This window comes from Corvus brachyrhynchos, unplaced genomic scaffold (genome assembly GCF_000691975.1).
Source record: "Corvus brachyrhynchos isolate BGI_N302 unplaced genomic scaffold, ASM69197v1 scaffold202, whole genome shotgun sequence".
Lineage (NCBI taxonomy): Eukaryota > Metazoa > Chordata > Aves > Passeriformes > Corvidae > Corvus > Corvus brachyrhynchos.
Window position 1 is genome coordinate 4571946 of NW_008238132.1, and position 20310 is coordinate 4592255.

General features: G+C 38.6%; 1 protein-coding gene across 10 annotated transcripts in view; it reads right to left on the reverse strand.

Annotated features, from left to right (window-relative positions):
- ENOX1 (ecto-NOX disulfide-thiol exchanger 1) overlaps nucleotides 1-20310 on the reverse strand; it is a 289993-nt gene that overhangs the window by 69057 nt on the left and 200626 nt on the right. For all 10 annotated transcript variants that reach the window (XM_017733589.1, XM_017733588.1, XM_017733579.1 and 7 more), the window contains one exon: nucleotides 12743-12955. In XM_017733589.1, the coding sequence (XP_017589078.1) occupies nucleotides 12743-12955 (213 nt within the window). The remainder of the gene's footprint in view (nucleotides 1-12742; nucleotides 12956-20310) is intronic.

Here is a 20310-nt window from a genome sequence, read left to right on the forward strand (position 1 = left end):
CACTCTTTCTCTTCACTTCAGTTACAAGCAACATTGTCCTTCCACAACAGTCACCTGCCTAAAAATGATTTGGCCAAGATGTAAGTTGCCTTGATCCCAGCACAATTAACTGAAGAAAACACCAATAAAACCAGATTTTCTACAAACAACCTTGGCTGTGCTCCTGAATGAGCAGCTGTGCCAACCTATGAAGTCGAACTAAAAAATTCTTCAGCTCTTGGACAAGGTTCTTTGCTATCTACCTCTTTAGATTCCTGGGTGGAAACAATGTCCTTTTTTTATCAAGTTGCAGCTTGCAGCACTTCTTCCTCTTCTCTCTGAAAAGCGGTGGTGGGAGTGCTGTAACACCCTCTGCCCTGGTCCCTCATTTTGCTGATCAAGAGCTTCTCTCCTTCTTCCCTTAAGTCAGAGATGTAGAGAATCTTATCACACATGGTAACCTATCCTTTCTAAAATGGTGAGCTCACCTACTAAAGCAGTTACGTATCTTTCACCTCTAGAACTGAAAGTTAATCTCACTCATTTGAGCACATTTCTTCTATTCTCTGTTTTTTTACCACTTTCAGGTTCCAGAAGATTACAACATTTTGAATGGAAGTTTTTCTTTCAGGGATGGTTAATTACCTTCTAAAGTCATAGAAAATAATTGTAGTTCATTATCTTTTAAAATTAATATGTATAGGTAGTTTACAATAAAGAAAGTGCCTCAGACTTACTGTGATGATCTTATCCATTGGTAATCTGTTAAACTTTTAAAGGTAGGTGTGATAATTTCAGCCCATTAGAACTTGCTTAGACTGAAGAGTGGATGTATCAAGGAAGTTACGCTGTGTATATTTTTTCAATTAATTTGAAAAGAATGAAAATGGTAAAGCACTCTATTATTATGTGTATAGAAATTGAGGCTAGAATTTAATTACTATTGTTGTGTTGATGACCCAGGTGCTCAGAAAATTTTGCTTAATTAACAATCTGTTTTCAGTTTGCAAGTGGAAATTCAAGTAGAAAAAGATTCACAAAAATACAAGGAAGAGCTGGTTTGCCATTTTCCACTAATAAGTATTAATAAGATCATCCGAATTTTGAAAAACATTTGAACTTTAAAGTGTTTAATTTCCATTATGTGAACAGGTGCTAAGATTTATCAAAAGTCATTATCTGATCATTTCAGAAACTCTCCTCAATGGAAACACAGACTAGGAAGATGCCATAGGTTTTTCTTGTATAACTGCAGTAGACAAAGTGAACATTAAAAGGATCCTCTTCACTTCCCTAACATTTAAGAATTAAAAAAAAAAACTAAAGAGGTAGGATAGTATGAGTACAACATGCTAAAAGTCAAGGCATTTAAAGAAACTTTATAAAACAGGCAGTGAGGGATAATAAAAAGGAAAATGTAGAGGAGAATACTAAATTAGTATGTATCAAGGACCAACATACCAGTGCTCTATTCAAAGAAAGTGTCAATGTATATACAGCAATTTCAATATTCACAGCAATCTAGGCTATGAAGCATTGCAAATTCCAACATAAAAGGTCTCCAAGCATTACGTTAGAGCTAAAGAGTAACCAAGACCATGGTTTGACAGTACAGGGAAGTGCCTTCACATCTTTTTGTACTGCACCAAAATCCTGCGTTCAGGTGTTACAAGATGGCAATTCAATATAAACCTGCTCTGCCACATTTGTTCTTGTTGCACCAAGACTCATTTATTTTCCCATAGATACCCTGGAACCCTAAAGCTGGCATAATGCTTCTGCTCTGGGAAATTGGAAGACAAGACATGATATACTCACTCCTGATCAGGATCAAATTTGTATGGGTAACTGATCCAGCAACACACAGCCCATAAGGATGGTAGACTCACCCCTAACAGGAAGCCATGAGAGATTTATATTAGCTGAGAAACTCTCCAGTTAACTCATATTTTTTCTGTGTCTGGGTAAAACTTGGCCAAAGAGAGGCCCCAGGTTTTGGGCTGATATCTCCAGAATCTGAGTGAAACAGTCTCACGGCTGACCATGGTTTTCAGATTATTTTCTGATCTCCAGGAAGAAATTTTCAAAACTATATAACAGGTAATATCTATCTCTCTAAGGCACCTTGAACTCCAGAATGCACTGTACTGTCAACTGTGACTGGTAAGTAGAATTATTAAGTAACATGAAATATTCATTGTCAAACATCTGTTAGTGACTTCTATGCTATATCAAATTTTCATTGACCATATGCAAAGCTGTTTCCTTACTAAATTAGGACTTAAAAAACCACATTGTTCTGGAAGGGTCCATAACATGTCATTGTTTTTCCCATCAATATAACTTACAGGATGTAAGTAATTGCATCTTTCCTAATGACTTAGTCTGTGGCTAGTAATTTACATGGCATATTTCAGACAAAGGATTATTATCTAATTGTTTTTCTGCTGTGTTATAAATAACTAGAAAGACCCAAACAACTAAGCCTAGAGTGATATGCAAGTACCAATGTTTAACAAATGTAATGCAACTACAATACACTTTATTAGAGGGGCCAGCTCATAGCTATATATATATTTCTACAATTATATTAATAGAAAGTTTAAGCCTTAGTTTCTGCTGCCATAAAGAATGCTACCTGAAAAGGTATTGTTATCAAGTATAAACGCAAAATCAACCAGAAAAGCTAGGAAAAACAGCAAAAATCCCTTAAACAATGCCTGCAGAAGTTGCACAGAAGATTGTATTAAATAGAAAACTAAAATATCTCCAGGGCAAGAAAATATTTGATACAGGATATTTGAAAATTATACTACCAAAGAAAAATAGAAACCAACGAGAACCAAAGTGTAGCCTCATCTGCAGATTAAGAGGTAGAGAGAACACTTTTACCCTGCATTACATTTAACAAGCAGTCTATTTTAAATACATGATTGAGTGAAGGCTGAAATTTATCCCTGGGTTCAGGAGTCAAGAAGTGCTCAATTTTGCCTTTGCTTATTACATTATAAGCTGCCATGTATATTATTTTATACTATATATATTATAATATATATAATTTGTAATAGAAAAAGAAACAAAATAGAAACTGAAAAATAATGTGCTAGAATAAAAACAAAAGTCTTGGCTGGCAGACAATCGGATTTCATGTAGCATTTTACTCCAAATTCCACCAATTAGGGACACATGATGAAAAGGGCTTTGCACTAAATTACTGCAAGTGTCAGAGTAGAATATATGGCAATTTAGCTCAGAAAAATTCTGTAAGAGTGTGACAGTTGACATGAAGGGTAAAAGAAAAATTCCACCCATAAAATTACAGTGTAAAGGAAACTGTTACAGTAAATGTATAACACGCCTTTCAAATATAGAGTCGCAGCACAGGGAGGATATAGAGTTGGCGTGGTTTGGGTCAGAAGCCTTGCTGAATTCTGACTAAGCTGCAGTCTGCCAATCGATTTGGCTTCAAGCCCAGCAAACCAAGGAATTACAGTAGCCAAGGCTAGATGCTGCAGTGAATGAATTAGAATCTCCAGGTCAGTTTTGGATAGGGAAGAGAATATTTTTGGCAACAGTCCTGAAAGGCATTTGGTAATGAACTGAACAGAAGTTAGCATTAAGTCCAAGGCTAAAATTGTGCATAGGTAAATGACATGTGACATTAGTAAGAGAAATGGTGGACAGATTGTGGAGTAATGAAACATACATTATTTTAATTAATTTGAGCCAAAGAGTCTTTTGGTTGTGGTACTGTTTACTTTCAAAAAAGAATTTGCCTTTCTCACTTTTAGAGCTGAAAACCTGCAGCCTCTTCCTGTTACTCAAATCACATGGCACAGACGGAGAAACAGATGTGATTGCCTTTGACTAGCAGAGGAAAACATAAGAGTTAGAAATATCACCCTGGAGAAGAGTGCAGATAATGCAAAGATGGGTCCTAAAGTAAAGCATACCACAGATCATCAGCTGGATACATAAGCAAAGGATATTATAGATTTGTATAATGAAGATACAAGTTTTGACAGCTATGCAAAATATCTCATTGACACAAATAAATGCCATAGTTGCTTAGCTTTGGTTTTGGTTTTGTTGGGGTTTTGTGTTTGGCTGTGTTTTTAAAAAAAAAATTTAAAATCCACAGTTATCTGCAAACCTATCAAAGAAATTTGGTCTGCATGCTGCCCAGATGTCTGTAGGTTCCTTAAGTCATGGTGTTGAGACATAGCATGATAAAGGAGAAAACTATAGGACTTCACTATTATATCCCCAAATTCCAGATTTTTGAACAGACTGAGAGAATGGTGATTTATCTGGAGTGATTTATCTCCCAAATCATTTTGCTGCGTGGGCGGCAAGCTTGCAAGGATGCCATTCCTCAACCTGCCCTACTACCAATAACTACATCTGTACTAGTGATCAAAACCAGCCAGGGATCATTCTTGTTCCCTGAAACCAGTGGACATAACATGCTGAGTGTCTCTGCAGCAGCAATGCTTCTCTCTCCCCCAAAAGATGCTTTTCTGAGAAACTACTTGGCCTGCATCAAACTCTAAACTGCACCACATTTTGCGGGAAAACACTAGCTGACCCAGAGCAACACCTTTCTTACAGTTGAACAGTATGGGCCAGCCTGCCCTAGCTCAGTTTAATTTAATCCTGCAGACAGAGTCAGTGGGGTCATCCTTTCTAGCAGTCCCACCTTTTCTGCTCTCTGATGCAGAGGTCTCAGCAGTGCAGAGAGCAATTACAAGACTTACCAGAGGAAGAAGGATATTTTCCTCTTCCGTCTACCCTGTCTCACCTACCTGAATACTAGAAAGAATGTCCTCTCTCTAAATTATTTCTTCTTTTCCCTTTGACTAGTCCTACAGCATTTGAGACCAGGAGGGTGTGTGTCTGGGTTCATGCTTGGTCCCTCTTCCCGTTCCATCTGACTCAGACTGGTCCTAGCCAATCTGCTTGTGTGGGTTATTAAGAGGCTGAGTGAATGTCAGTGGTCTATACATGAGTGATGCAGGAAGACATACTTCTTTCTAATACAATAAGGAGATCCTTCCACACAGACAAGGAATGAAAAAATTACTTATACCACAACACTTACTATAACCCCATGTCTTGTAAGAATATCAAACCCCTGTATCAGCAGTCATTATTTTCCTTTCTTCTTCTTTCAGCTAAGAAAGCCAGTTGGGAACAGTGAAAGAAGGAGCATTATGGGGATACTAAAAGATTATGGGGATACTAAAGAAAGGATTCATACTGAAAAACCTGCACAGTTACTTTTCTGAGGTATGTATATCAACAATTGATAGTTCTAGAAATAGAAGAACACTCCCTGTTAAAATTTGAAATAAAAAAAAATACAGTTTAATTAAAGAGAGCCCAGTTTGACCTGCAAGGTATTGCTAGAAAATCTGTCTACAATTTAAGCTTTGAAATCTTTTAGGTTGTGAAATGTGGTTTAATTTACAACAGAGAAACTGACAGCTTGGTGTAACCGCAAGAGCTGGCGCTGTGCCATGTGATAAATCACTCGGACACAACAAGACCACTTCACCTTCATGTCAGTTCTCAACAAACAGGAGCCTAACATCAGACCAGCACAACACAGCAGGGTAAGTACAAATGTACAGTACCTGCTCTTTCAATGCCACCATCTTACATTACAGAATGGACTTTATGAACCTTGTGTTGACAACCAGAAAAAAACCCTAGAAAAACCTCAACTGCCCCCCACCAACTCAAAGGAAGCTGAAGTGAATACTGCTTTCTTCATTAGCTTGACACGATTATAAGCCATCTCCAATGTACTGCTTTTAATTAGCTGTTCTTTTTTTTATTTATTGTTAGGCACACCTTTCCTTTCAGTTCTCAGATTTAAAATAGCAAAAGTGGGAACAACCATGTTTGGCAAGTCTGCCCAAAAAGAGAACTCCAAGGGAACTCTGCGATGTGGGAACATCATAAATGGGACTAAGACATCACAGGTCCCATTAAGTGAAGTAATAATTATGCAGGAATCTTGCAGATTAAAAAGTTCCTAGGAGATCAGGAGAGCTATGTTTGTTTGGGGCATAATATGGTTACTTTTACTGAAGAAAAAGGATAAAGATATGGATGAGGAGGTTTCAACAGCCGTAGCCTCTTCTGGCAATCAAAACAAAACATTGTCTCACACACCTTTGGGGTGAAATTTACTTCTCCATTTGTTGCCATACCTTATGTTCCCTTGCCTGCCATGACTTCTTCCTTCTGTATTTTTGTTCCTTCCTTCCATGTGTGTCCATCTTTCTCTCCCACATAGTCTATCCCTTTCCAAAACTCTTTTCTTGCCCCATAACACCTCTGTCATCATCACAAACGGTGTACAAATCCAGAGATCTGATATGAAGCATGACTAGTGCACATTGAAGGGAGCAAATATTTCAATCACTCATAATTGTATAAGGTTAGTCATGTTTATAAAGTTTATTCAATCATGTATAAGCAGTCTGAACAGTTTTAGATGTGCAGACCACATGGTATGCACAGCCAACTCATGCTTTTGGGTGAAACCTCCACCTTTCCTTCCTTACCCAATGTCATACTCTCTTCCCTTATCCTTTATTTCCATAGAACATTTACAGCTCAGTTCTGTGACGCATCAGACCCTTACCCCTGTCTATACTCAGCAAAGCAGGTCAAAACCAAGCACAGATTTCCACATGATTAAAGCACATGAGGTTCTTTGCCTTGAACCTTGTGTTATCATCCAGGAGAACTGCAGATTCCAGGCAACTGGCATGAGTTGTCAAAAAAGCCTGAAATCTCTAGGAAGGCAGTGCTTTTCTTTTTCTACAAAATACCATGCATATTTAATGGCCTACATTTAAAAAAAAAAAAAAAGAAGTCTTAAAAATAACAGAAGAGCTCCCGTTGAAATTCTGGCCATGTTTAAATCGATACCAAGATTTGTATTTACTTTAGTTGGCGTGAAAGCTACAGACAATGGAAGGAATGCAGAAATTCAAAGAAAATCAAACACAGAGGAATAAGCTATGTGAAACATTACCAGTTGCAACCACCAAGGGTTATACTGCCAGAAAAAGGGGAGGAACTACAAGAATGCAAGGTAAAGTAAAAGTGGAGTCTTTCATCTCTGTCTTCTGCCACTGCCACAGCATCTTGAATAGAAATGCTTTTGAGAACAAGTGTATATGAGACAGAAAATAGAAGGACAACTGAAAAAAGAATAGAGAGATCCAGCTGAGCTTTACTGACACATTATTAGTATAGAAACAAGTCAAGAGCACACTGACTAAATGAGCTAACAAAAGCAACTGGATGGATTGTAGAGGTTATTTTGTATTTTATTTTTTTCTTTTTTAGAAATGCATCAAGGTATAAAGTAATAGTGGCAACTAATGACATGAATGATTAATGTTTTTATTTGTATTACAGTGGCGTTCTATGACACCGAGAACTGGGCTGCACTGTAAAAACACATTATATGACTCAATCTCTTTCACAAAGAGCTTAATGATGACCTAAAAATTGCACATAAGGTAAGCTCATATTTTTGAATTAGTCAGTGGCAAAAGAAAGAAAGACTGTAAGACTGGACAATTAAAGAGCAGGAAAATCCTTTTAAAAGTTGTTACTAATGTGGAGCAATTCAAAGAATACTCTGGAAAACATGATTGTATATAAAAGTCTGACTGCTAAGAGAATTATAACCAGCATGCTTTCAATATCTGTAATGAAAGTGGCTTCATTTTTAGTACTATGAGAATACTAAAAAGTGGAAGGTTTTTGGGAGAAAGGACTAAAGTATGGAATTTAAAGCAAATCATATAAGACAGTGATTTTAGTAATCACCACCATATCAAGGTAAATTCTATCTTTTCTAAAGCAAGAGAGCAACTTCTGAAGTGAACATGTAAAGAGAAAAAAACCTGATGCCAATCATTTTTTGAAGAGAGCTCAAAAAGGATTTTTAACATTCTTCTTACTTTTTTAATATTAAAAAAAATGTAGATTCTATCTGTGAAGGCATTGATAATGTTAAAACAGATTAAATCATATCCAAGGAGATCAGAGAATGAAAATGAAGAAACCTGAAAGGAAGAGGATTTTATTCAGTCTATTGAAAATGTTTTTCCCTTCAGAATTATTTAGCTAAATTTTTTTTTTTTTTTTTTTTTTTGACAGGGATTGTAATTCATATCAAATACCTACCAGCTATTTGAGAAAAAGTCAGTGTAATCTAATATACCACTGGAGTCCTTTAGTAGAAAGGAAAGGAAAACTCAAGGTGACAATTGTGATATTCCCAAAAGGGGGCAAGTGACACACAGCCTTCCTCCCCAAACCTTTGGTTCTTCCTAAATGGACAGACCTACTGGATCAAATCAAAGTTGAATCTAGCTTCATTTCCTGTCACGAATAAGGGCTGAAGATGCTCAGCAACAATGAAGACGCTACAAGCAAAGAGGCAAATTGCATAATCTCAATCTGTAGAATCATAGAATGGTTTGCCTTGGAACAGATCTTAAAGATCATGTGGTTTCCACCCCCTGCAATGGGCAGGGACACCTTCCACTAGACCAGCTCAAAATTCCATCCAACCTGGCCTTGAACATTTCCAGGGGCGGGGCATCCACAGCTTCTCTGGGCAATTTGTTGCAGTGTCTCACCACCCTCACAGAAAAGAATTTCTTCCTGATATTTAATCTAAACCAGCCCCCTTTCAGTTTAAAGCCATTCCCCCTTGTTCATGTTCACGCTGGACATCAGGAAGAATTTTTTCACTGCAAGGGTGGTTAACCATTGGAAGAGGCTGCCCAGGGCAGTGGTGAAGTCACCATCCCTGGATGTGTTTAAGAAATGACTGAACATGGCACTTAGTGCTATGGTTTAGTTGGCATGGTGGTATTCATTCAAGGGTGGGCCCAAATTATCTTGGAGGTCTTTTCCAACCTTACTAATTCTATGACAAGTAATCTGGCCAGGGGGCTCTGTGATCAAAACCACCCTCCCACTGTTCCCCCACAGGCACACAAAAGACTGATGCATAGACTCTGATGGGGACCTGGCTTCAGTCCAGTAAGTCCATTAATTCATTAGTAAAATGGACAAAAATGACCAAATAAATGCTGGTTACTGACTGCTCAGTAACCAGCCATGGGGCACTTCTCTTCATTAGACTGTGTGTGTAATTTATGAATTTGTATACTGGGACACTTCCACCACCTTTTATGTCTTACTCTACAGATATCAAAATAATTTTTGAACATGGAATTTTCATTCACCTATAGGTACTTTTGACAGTGTTGTCAAGGGAGACTGCATTAAAATAGTCTGAAAACTCAGTAAGAGGTAGGCAAAGTTTACAGTGCATGGAGAAGAGAGTCAGAGGACATAATTGCAGCTTTGGTGTAGTCTAAAAAACCACCAACAGCCCAACAGGGATATGTCTAGGGCCTCCATTTTCCTTAAACATGAGGATTAACATCTGTAAACCTTAGGCTGAAAAGGAGATTTGTGAGGAAATGAAACGGAGATGAATGGAAAGTTGGGGGGCAGTGTCACCGGTAACTAAGCTGTGGAGGCAAAGTAGAAGATGTCAAACCACAAAGACAGACCTATCCAAAATCCTTGAAACCAATCCATACTTTAAGCACAAATTCAAATCTAGAAAAATTAAGTAATTTAATAAAAAGATGGAAGTGGATGTTTTTCTCTCTTTATCCCTTAAATAACTGAAGAAGCGCCATAACAAGGCTAAGACTCCTTGTGGCACTTAAGTCAGGTGCTATAAATATGTGATGTGACAGCAGTAATACACTTTATTTCACAGATTATCCTGGCACGAGTACCTTGGTCAGGTAATTAATTCACGTGCTGAGTAATTGATACAAATTTTAGGGGTAATCTACTCAGTGATCTCCTAAATACCTCCAGGCACAAATTTGTAGCAGGGATTTCAATGCCTGTACTTCTTTAGTAGTTGGGCCATAAAATGAAATGTTCTGGCCACAGTAATCCTCATTAATAAGAAAGTATTTTCTATTGAGACCCACTAAGACAGTGTGTGTGTATGCGTGTGTGTGTGTGTTCCAGGTGAGTGCACTTGAAGCCAGTTTTATTTCTTTTTCACTCCCCATAACATTCATTGCTGGTATTTTTATCTAACTCCAAGTTCTCCCTGATGCTACACCTGTCTATATCAAGGCTATACACAGTAAGTGGGATTAACGTGCTCTGAACAAGGCACTTAAAAAGTGGGACATCTGGTTCAGAGCTAGGCCCCCTGTGAATCCTCTATGGGCAGCAGAGGAAAAATGGCATATCCAAGGGATGATTCATCTCACCAGAAGAGCACCATGTGGTCGGTTTGATGACTCATTCCATGGAGATTCTTATTTTTCTCTCTTCTGACTGCAAAGAAAGCCCAGAATGGTCAGCTCCAGGTTGGACGTCTGACCTAGTTCATGACAGAGGAATGTCACATGATGTTCTTAAAATACTGTAATATTTATGTCAAATGGCCACACAGATGCAGCACTACACTAGACTTTTGGATCCTTACTGCAGAAGAACAGAAGTGGGTTTTTGTCACTCTGCATAATTTAATAGGCCATGCACACCTATTTTGGACATCTATTTTCAAATTCTTCTTCATAAAGCAACTGACATATTGTAACCAATTATGCAGGACTGAGGAAAAACAATGGAAAAACATGCATGACAAACATTCTTCAGATCAATTCAAATACAGATCAATTCAAATTTCCTTGAAAAAGGGAAGCTCATTTCAGAGGCTCCATGCTTAGCAGTCTTAGGCAGATGCATGTGTAAAGGAAAAACATCATCCATCTCTTTGCAGCAAGTTTGCAAAGATATATTAATGCTAATAATGGCCAATGTTTATGATGTTTGTAAAATAACCAGTGGGGAACATCTCAAAAGCTTGTAAAATTTGTTTTTATAAAATCCACAGAGTAACACCTTTCCCGGAGGCTGCCTTTTGCTGTTCTTGTCCTTTTCGGCCAGATCTGTCAGAAACGTCCTTCTTCCAGACACTGCTGTTAGTGTGGCACTATGAAACTCACATTTTGAAGCCAGAGCTATTTCTGTTTTTGTAAGTTCAGCATTCAGCACATTACAGGAGCAAAACAGATAGCCAAAACTGCAAATTTCCACCTGAAACTACAGGGATCTCTATTTCCAAGTGACAGATGTTCTACAACAGTTGGTGAAAAATGGGCTAATTTAGACTGATTTAACTAAAGTTCAGCCTGCTGACAATGGGGGACTTTTTTTAATGCAGCTGAAGAAGGCATTTCTGAGTGCTAGAGCTGGCTGTTGCACACAAAACTAGAGAGGCCCTGGTGTGAACTGAACAGCACGCCATGCGCGGTGCCTGCATCTCTGTGCCTCATGCTGCCTTTTAGATGCTGAAACGGAAGACAATATTGCCTAGCAAATTACCAAGGGAATTAGCTGGTCTTTTAAATTTACTCTCTGAACATATGTCCACAGAAATCAAATATCTTTGGCCCAGAATCTTTGCTGCTAAGTTTTGGCATCTAAGATCTTAAAATAGGGCATATGCCCTGGGGTGAATTGGTCTTCTGAGATGCTGAGCTCTCCATCACTTATGCAAGAAGCTTCAGTGGCTGCTCTCTTAAGCCAGACAAGTTCATCCAAGCTTATGCCTTCAACCCTAACTTTTAAAGCATGTCCATTGAGGGACCATAAACAAATTGCAGAAAAGCCTTTAGGGCTTTTTTTTTTTTGTTTAATGTAAAGATCAGGGGTATGATTCAGAAATTACAATGTAACAACTTCATTGTCCTCTAACTGGTAAATTATCTTGGGTTTTGTCCTCAACTGGCATGGCATGAGAGCTGGCTCCAGGCTTCACCTTTCTGAAGCCTCTTGCTTGAGGAGCCATGAGTAGGCATGTTGAAAACCACCAACAATTAAATCAGTTTTCTTTCTCCTTTTTTCCTCCCCTTTTTTTTCTCCTGTCCTGTCCTGTCCTGTCCTGTCCTGTCCTCTCCTGTCCTCTCCTCTCCTCTCCTCTCCTTTCCTCCTTTGAAGACAACTCCTAGGGGAGTATCCTGATCATTGTTTTATGAAGGAACCTCATTAGGGTAAGTTCATTGATTGTATTTCTGCACTAAGGAAATAGCTGCCAGCACTAGGTATTTAAGACAGTTTATCTGCCCAATTAATGCTGGCATTGTATCAGCCATGCAGTCCTGATGCCAGCAACAGTACAACATATTCTTCTACTGTGGAGGTGGCCTGTACCTGTGAATACCTCCCTAAAAGTTACTGGATTCTACTGCCTTTTACCTAAACCCAGGCTAAAAATATCACCTAATTGTGCTCTATTCTGTAATTGGCCTAGCTAACTAGCTGCCACACACAGGCTAAATATACCTTCTCTCAAAAAACAGTGATCTTTTCTCAGAGCAGTGAGGCTTCTGTCTTGTCCATTCTTGAAGTGTTATGTCTACACAACAGTAGACATTGTGAATAGAGCACATCTTCATCTATTAATAAAAAAAACTACTGAAACTTTGCTCACCTTGAATAATAAGTTCTTAGGAATGGTCCTTGATCCTCCAAATTGCCATAGAGTATGGAATAGGATAAGAAGTAGAGCATGACTGCATCGCAACTACTTACCCCCAAACAAACAAAATGATAAAACCACTACCACCACCACCACCATCACTACAACAACACTGACAAAAAGGGAGCTACTTACATTGAGTGAGGATCCCTGTTAAGGCATTTTTGAAACTCTCCTTGGCCTGCTCCATTTCTTGCTCGTGAGCCGCCTTTTCGTTCATGAGCCGGCGGACGTGGCTGTTGGCCGACTGCACCATGGAATAGAACTGGTTTGCAGAGCGACGATTCACCTCGCCTCGCTCAATCCAGGTGAGCAGCACCGTGATGGCCTCAGAAAACTTGCTATCATCTAGAACAATCAAAGCACAGGTTTCAAATTGCAGGCATAAATATCCTGCTGAGAACACATTTTCTGCTCCATGTCACATTAAAATCACCATAAATCCTCCTTGCAGTATATCATTTTGGGCAACTTTTCTGTCCTTTGTTCTATCAGATGTAAGAAGCCAATACAGCCATGTGAAACTTCATAAATCTTCCTTCAAGGCTTGTCTTCTCCTCATTTTAATAGCTTTCTCACAACAAAAAGCACCTTCCCCCCCTCCCTGTGGCCTGCGCCTTTGCCTTCACAATGCCTCCCTTAAGCCATTCAGTGATATGGAATGACCTTACAGCGGGAGTGAGGAGACCTCTGTGGTACTGGACTCACCGAGGAAATGAAATGTGTCTGTGTTAATCTGCTCAGCTGAAAGCTCAGTCTTGGAGCTTGGGCTCAGCCATAGTTCTGTCAACAGATTTCACTAACATCATGTTCTTAATTAACGAACAATGTTGAGGCTGAACAATTCCTTCTCAAAACACTGATTAATTACAAGGAACTACTTTGAACAGATGATGTGTCTGCATTTGTTTTGTATTATTTGTTTTCTTTTTTTTGCATTATATATTTGTTTTAAGTTTTGCATTATATAATTTTTTAAAGGATTCCAGATGAATTCAGGAAAACACCTTCATGTTTACCATTCAGGTAATGAAAGTTGTTTTTCTCTGCAGAAAGACTGCCAAAACTGAAGGCTAAATTTTGTATGCTCCCTCCCTAGACAATCTTCTTTCCTCTGATGGTGCTCTCAGCTTCCTCAGAAGACTCTAAGCGCAGCATCCATTGCACTTCAGGCTTCATCAGGATTAAGAGGAAACATTTCTTTTTAAGTCCCATTTAGACTGAACTGCAAGAAAATATTGTTACAAGAGTCTTCTTATGAAAACAGTTTTGTGCAAACCGATATCATTTTTTCACCAGGATTTTATGCCATAAAACATCAATTTTTCAACAACTGATTTTGAACATCTCATGTAGTCCTTTTTGGTTGTATTTCTTTATATATATTTTAGATGGTATGCATACCTTTCGTAGGAGAAGGTATATGGTTATGGTGGGAAGATGTAGTGTAGTCATAACCAACAGATACTTAAAACAAAAATTGGAAAATACTAAACCCAGCCAACTGTGTTGAAGGATACAGAAACATGTGACACAGTTTGTAAGACTCTGCTTTCCATGTACAAAGAATAATGAAATACTAATTGTTAAATGATGATTTTGGCTTTTATTCTGAATCAATAATCACTTCCCTAAAAGGCAAGGAGCCTAAAATACAGAGAGGACTAGTAACATGCTCTGTGCCCACAGCCTCTGAAGAAGAGATATTTACTTTGCCTGATCTTTAGTATCTTATTAACTGAAACATGCTTTCAGCTACAGCAATAAGATTTGCTCTCCACAGCTGAATAAGCATGTTCACCCAAGATCCCCGAAGAAAAAATTGCAAAATAACAGCATCATAACACCCTCCCTGCATACAGGGCTGTATCTGTTGTAAAACATTCATGTGTGATTCGTTATCACCATTCATTAATTTTCGCTGGGCAGGAAGAGTCATATAGGCTTCTTTTGATTCCATATTGTCCCCTTGGATTAGACTCCACTTCAGAGCTTTGCTGGATACATATGCAGCAGAAATGTATTAAGTGGCTCTGACGAATGGGGTGGGCTGACTATAGACCCCAGAAAAGCCAAATGTAAGCAAGACTTATGCAAAGCCTCTTCACTGCAAGAAAACACAAGGATAAGGCTCTCCAAAAGACTTGGGCAAAATCTTCAGCCTGCTGAATTGCATGGGAACTGGATGTCAAAGATCCAGTATATCCAAGAACTCATCCCTGAAACACAATGTTTATTATAATTACACTAGTAAATAAGAATAACCTGTAATGGTTTCTGACAATGTTAGCATGTTTCCATGCATAAGGAAAATCAGTAGCATAGAAACATCCTCCCTTTTCCTTGTTTTAGTCTCTCCCCAGCACTCATTTGTGTGTAGTTCTGCTATAGAGTCTCTATGAAGTAAAAATACCCTCCCCTCGTTTTGTTTTTATCAGGCACAGTGGGTGTCTGTAAGGGATGTTCGTAAACATACCATCCTTCTGCCACATTCTCCCTGCCCATTTAAAAGGATATGCTGAAAACTTGTTTTCATCATACCGTACTTCCAGGGAGCTGCAGAGGTCTGTGGGACTGTTATAGTTAATTAACAACTCTGCACTCACAGGAAAAAATCCTTTCATTGGTAAACATCAGCATCTTCATTGATTACATAATTAGAAGATACATTCAAAAATGCTAGAGGGTAATATATGCACAACAGGAGCACATTAGTTAATAAAATCTTCTCTCTACAGTTTTAAAATTTACTTCACCATCATTTCTAACTTTTATATTTTTGAGTTCACTCAGTGACTGGCATAAGGTAACTCACTGTGAATTAAATTTTTTCATCCAGAATACAGTGATTGCCTTAGAAAATCAGATTTTTATATGAGATTGTGCATTTATTTTTTAGTTAGTAGATAAATAGTAGAAGAAATGCAGCAATGGAATCTAATTTAAAAAGAGCATGAACTGCTTTATGATTGCAGTTATTTATTAAAAAAAATAAAACAAAACTCCTAATTGTGTTCAAAATTATTCCCTTATGGTAGGATGCACATAATTATACACTGTTTAAAAACAGACTCTTCAAATAAATCCCTTTATATAAGACATGTTCCCATATGTAATTGTTCTTTTAAAATAAGCTTGTGGCAAATTATTTCTTATTCTTAGAGCTTTTTTCTTCTCCAAGTTTCAGCATAATCTAAGCAAATAAGGTAGGCTTTATCAGTCCTGTTTTTGTGGTCTGTTTAATGGTGAAGTGAACTGTGCTCCGGAAGTGCCTGCTTCCCTCAGCTGGCTGCAGAGGGAGCCTGGGTTAGCCTGCTCTTGTATCAACATCTCTGTAACATGCCCATGTTTGGTCGGAGTGATCCCAGCAATTCCAAAAGTGCAGCTGCTGCTAACACCCACCCAGCATCTGCACCCCTGCATGTCCCCGTACAGTGGTGCTCAGTTCTAACACAAGCTCTGATGACGCTGTGTCGTTTGAAGATTACCCAGCCATTGAGGATGACTTGCTGGGTGTCCGTCGATAGAGATTTCCAGGTGCTGCCAGACTCAATCACAGGACTCTAGAGATAAGATATTTCAAATTCCTCTTATATCAACTAAAGATATCTGACATTTAAATCCTAGCTCACAACTTAGATGAAATGAAATATAAAGAAAACAAAATGCCTCCCTAGAGCTGCCCAGAAAATTAACAGGAATTTTCTATGAAAAAAGGGAATAATTGTTGACAAATGTTTTGCCTTTTTCTGCTAGAAATAATAGAAATAATTGTTGACAAATGTTTTGCCTTTTTCTGCTTGTAATTTGACCTCTAAGCAACCCCAACTGGAATAAACTTTTCAGTTGAAAAAGCTATGACAACAACTATTACAAAATGGTATTCTGGGAAGAGGTGTTGGAAACAGAGGTTTTACTTTCAGCTTATGGAGTTTTCCTGGTGTAACACAGGGCAGAATTCAGCTCAGAGTACCCTCAAATGTGACTATTCCTCTCTTAGTGTTAAACACCTCCATAAGGTGCTTTCACAATGTGGGTGATGGTGTCTAAGGCCTTAGACATTGGAAAGAATATAGACTAATACATCATTCTGAAGCCAGGCATTCAAACACTCTTATTTCTATGATTTTTAAATTTATAGATATATTGCAAATATAGCTAACTTTATATTTCTGTATTTCAAGAGTGACATTGTATGCTGGACTTCCAGCTAGGACAAGATGAAACTTGGGCTACAGATTTAGCCTTGTTATTATCTTTTCAAACCTGACCTTTGTCAGATGTTTGAAAAGTATCTGAGATATTTCACACAACACTTGGAGTCTCTCTAAATCACAGCAAATCTTCTACATTGTCCTATGGGCTATGTTGTTGTCCAGAGTCAGCACACACTGTCCCCAACCTTGCTCCCCTAATGCAACCTCCCAGGCTTGCAAGGACATGCTGAAAAGACAGAACTGTTGGTCTTTACTCCAGTGACTACACCTAGAAAGCTCTTGTGCTGTTTTGCCTCAACACCCCTTGAAGGCGTTCTTGTGAGCACTGAGCATAACTGTGCTTCAGGGCAAGCAGGGAAAGGACAAGAGTGGTGGGATATGTCCCTCTGATTTCGCCTCTGATTAACAGCCTGTCCTCTGTCAGCTGTAGCAGTGCCATGGGAAGATGTGTTTCCTGCCTCACCCCCACCTGTTAAGCACTACCCCCTTGCTCATGGTGTTACACTGCCCTCAGTCTGTCTGGTGCTGCTCAGCTGCTCAGACTCCAGTTCCAGTTTGTCAAACTGGACCCAGTTCAGTTATAACAGGAAGGCGACACAGTTCAGTTCAGGGTGCAAACTTCTTCATTATGTATAACTGCAGCCAGGGGAGGATGTATGGCCAAGGTTACTCTTAATCTGACTTCTGACTTGATAATTTATTAAACTATAACTGAGATTTCTAAACTGCAAAGACTGAATTCAACATGGAAAAGAATAAACCTTAGGAGGTGACTGCTGTGGGTGAATCAGGTCAGAGAAAAGGTTCACTTAACTTCTCTCATCAGCAGGCTCAGCCCAGCTCCCCTGTGCATCAGGAACAATTTGCTTCCCAGCACACGCCACTTCTGGTGCCAAAATGACAACCTATTTTTCTCTTGGCTTAAGAGCTTCTTCTGTACAGAGTGCCTGCCACTGACCTAGAAACACAACTTTTCAGTCTACTACCCTCACCTTCTTTTTTTCCTGCTCAAATCCTTTATATAATTGTGCCATGAATCACACACATCAATCTAGTACTTTTGGGATTAATAACATTTTTAACCCAGTAGCATTGCATAACAAGTGAGAATCAAGAAACACAAATTTTTACTGCCAAAGTGTTCTTTTAAAGAATGATTAATATCCACCTTACTATTTTTTAAATAGCTTTAACTGCATGCTATAACCAAGAAACTTTTCCAGTTATGTAACAAATGTCTAGCTGACACTAGATTTGATAAAAATACACATATATGTTCACTAAAAGACATATTAAAAGAGTAATCTCTTCCCCCTACATAATCAAAGTCTTTCTTTCTTTCTTTCAAATTAAATCACACAAGATTCTTCTGGGGGTGGGTGTTTCATGTGAGACACAGAAATCCATTATCTTCTCCTGCTGATGCCATTATTTCCAATGAAAAGTAATTATGAGGGTATTGAGTTTCCTCCCTTTTTCTCAAAATCACACCACAAACTTTCAGAGTGAGCTGCCATTTCCCAGTTCTCAGTATTAATTAATTAACTTGAGTCATTTTGCAGTGTGGTACATTTAATCCAGTGAGCTTATATTAAAACCTCAAAATCTGCATTGATACGATATAGCTGAGGTGAGGGAGGATGCTTTTAGTAATGCACTAAGCAGTGAGTGTTCCTCCTGTAGGCTTTGGGAGGGAGGTGCCCAGGGAATTAGTTTACCAGGCTGCTGATAGCTGAACCCACCTTATGCTCTTCTGCCAGCAGACAAAAGTGCCCTCGCACTGTGCCTGCTCACAGCCCCTGTGCGAGGCTCTCTGAGCCAGATGTATTGTGCCACAGCAGATGTCAGCAGCATATGGAGGAAGGAAGGAGAAAATGATAATCTTAAACCAGGAAGGGTGAGTGAACAGATTTGATGCTAAAGCATTGAAACATGTCTGTTTTAGGGCTCTGTCCTGATATACCACTAATGAAAAAAGACTGTGCTAAAAAAAGCTTCGAAGTCTCTCAGCAGCATTTAAACCCAGCATTCACTGGATTTGTTCATAGGATCTCACTTTACCTCCCCTTCTGACGTAGCCCTGCACTGAATTCAATCCTTCCTGGGTGAGACTTGCCTGTCTGCATAACTGCACTGTTTCTGCAGTGCTCCACCAGCCTGGCTCCCAAGTGCAGGGTGAATAATGAAAGCAGTGTGTTTTTCTTCTTAGTGAAATATCCTATCTCCCAAGCAATTAAATGTTGTTTATATTTCAAATGACGTGCAAGAGTTGAGATTGTCAGGCTTGATGTTACCTCAGTCTTGTGCAAGGTGCATCTCTGGTTAGTTCATTCTACTGTAACTGCCATCTATTTATTTAAATTTCCAATCTGTGCTTTCTTCAGGGGATAATACAGTGCCTGGCAAAGAAGCAGCTTCTGAATTTTTATATTATATTTTTTAAAATGAAAAACCATATAAATAACTTCCCCGTGCTCATAAAAAAAAACTACATTAAAAAGGGAGGTAACTTCCAGGGTATTGTATATAACTTTCAGATATTTATGTCTCCTTTGCTCAAAATATTTAAAAAAATAGATATTCAGATATAAAGGGATGTCTTTGTTAGGTGTTAGGTGATGGAACTATTTAGCTACCCGCAGCAAGTAAGACAGATGTAGCATTTTAAAGGAGCTTATTTGCAAGAAGTGATTTCTGGAGATGATACCATTAGGTACAGATATGCTTGAATTAAGAAAACCATAATGTTCTAAATTCTGCTTTGAAACGCAAATGTCATAAGCACAGATTAAAATGTTTTGTTTCAATGCACCTGACAGAGCAGCATTCCACTTAAAAGGTTCAGCCTATCTCCAGTTGTGTCTTGTTCTGGGCACCACATTACTTAACTGTTTATAAAGCACCCAGGAAAACAGATGTCAGAGAATGCAAATTTGAACCTAAATATCTACCGACACATTTCACTGTGCAGTAATAACACATCTGATTTAACACTGAGGAATTAAAATCTCGAAGACACACACAAATGCTGCAATGAACCAGAAGAAGAGAAAGTCACTTTTTTCTAATGTAATAGCCGAAGACACAATATTCTGCTGGTTTTGTCAAAACGAGGAATCAGGGTCTATTTTTGAAGGCTGTTTAATGAGGCAAATAACATTTACACTTCGTTGTAAATGCCCTTAGATTCCCAGAATTCACATCTGTGTATTTATTGAGGTATGTCTTGGTTTGAAAGACCGGTGTCTGCTGAGGAAGGCAGGAGCCTCCCTTGGAATGGCAGATGCGACCCCCCTTCCCTCCGAGTTATTATAATTTTGAAATCAAGGAGCTTTTAGGCAAAGATGTGGGAAATAGGAATAACAGTTCTTTACTATTATATATCTGTATGTGTATAACCAGTCAAACAAACAACAATAACTCTGGCAGTAACAGCAAACAATCACAAACCCAGTGCCAGCCTTCTCGGCTCCAGCCTTTCCCCTC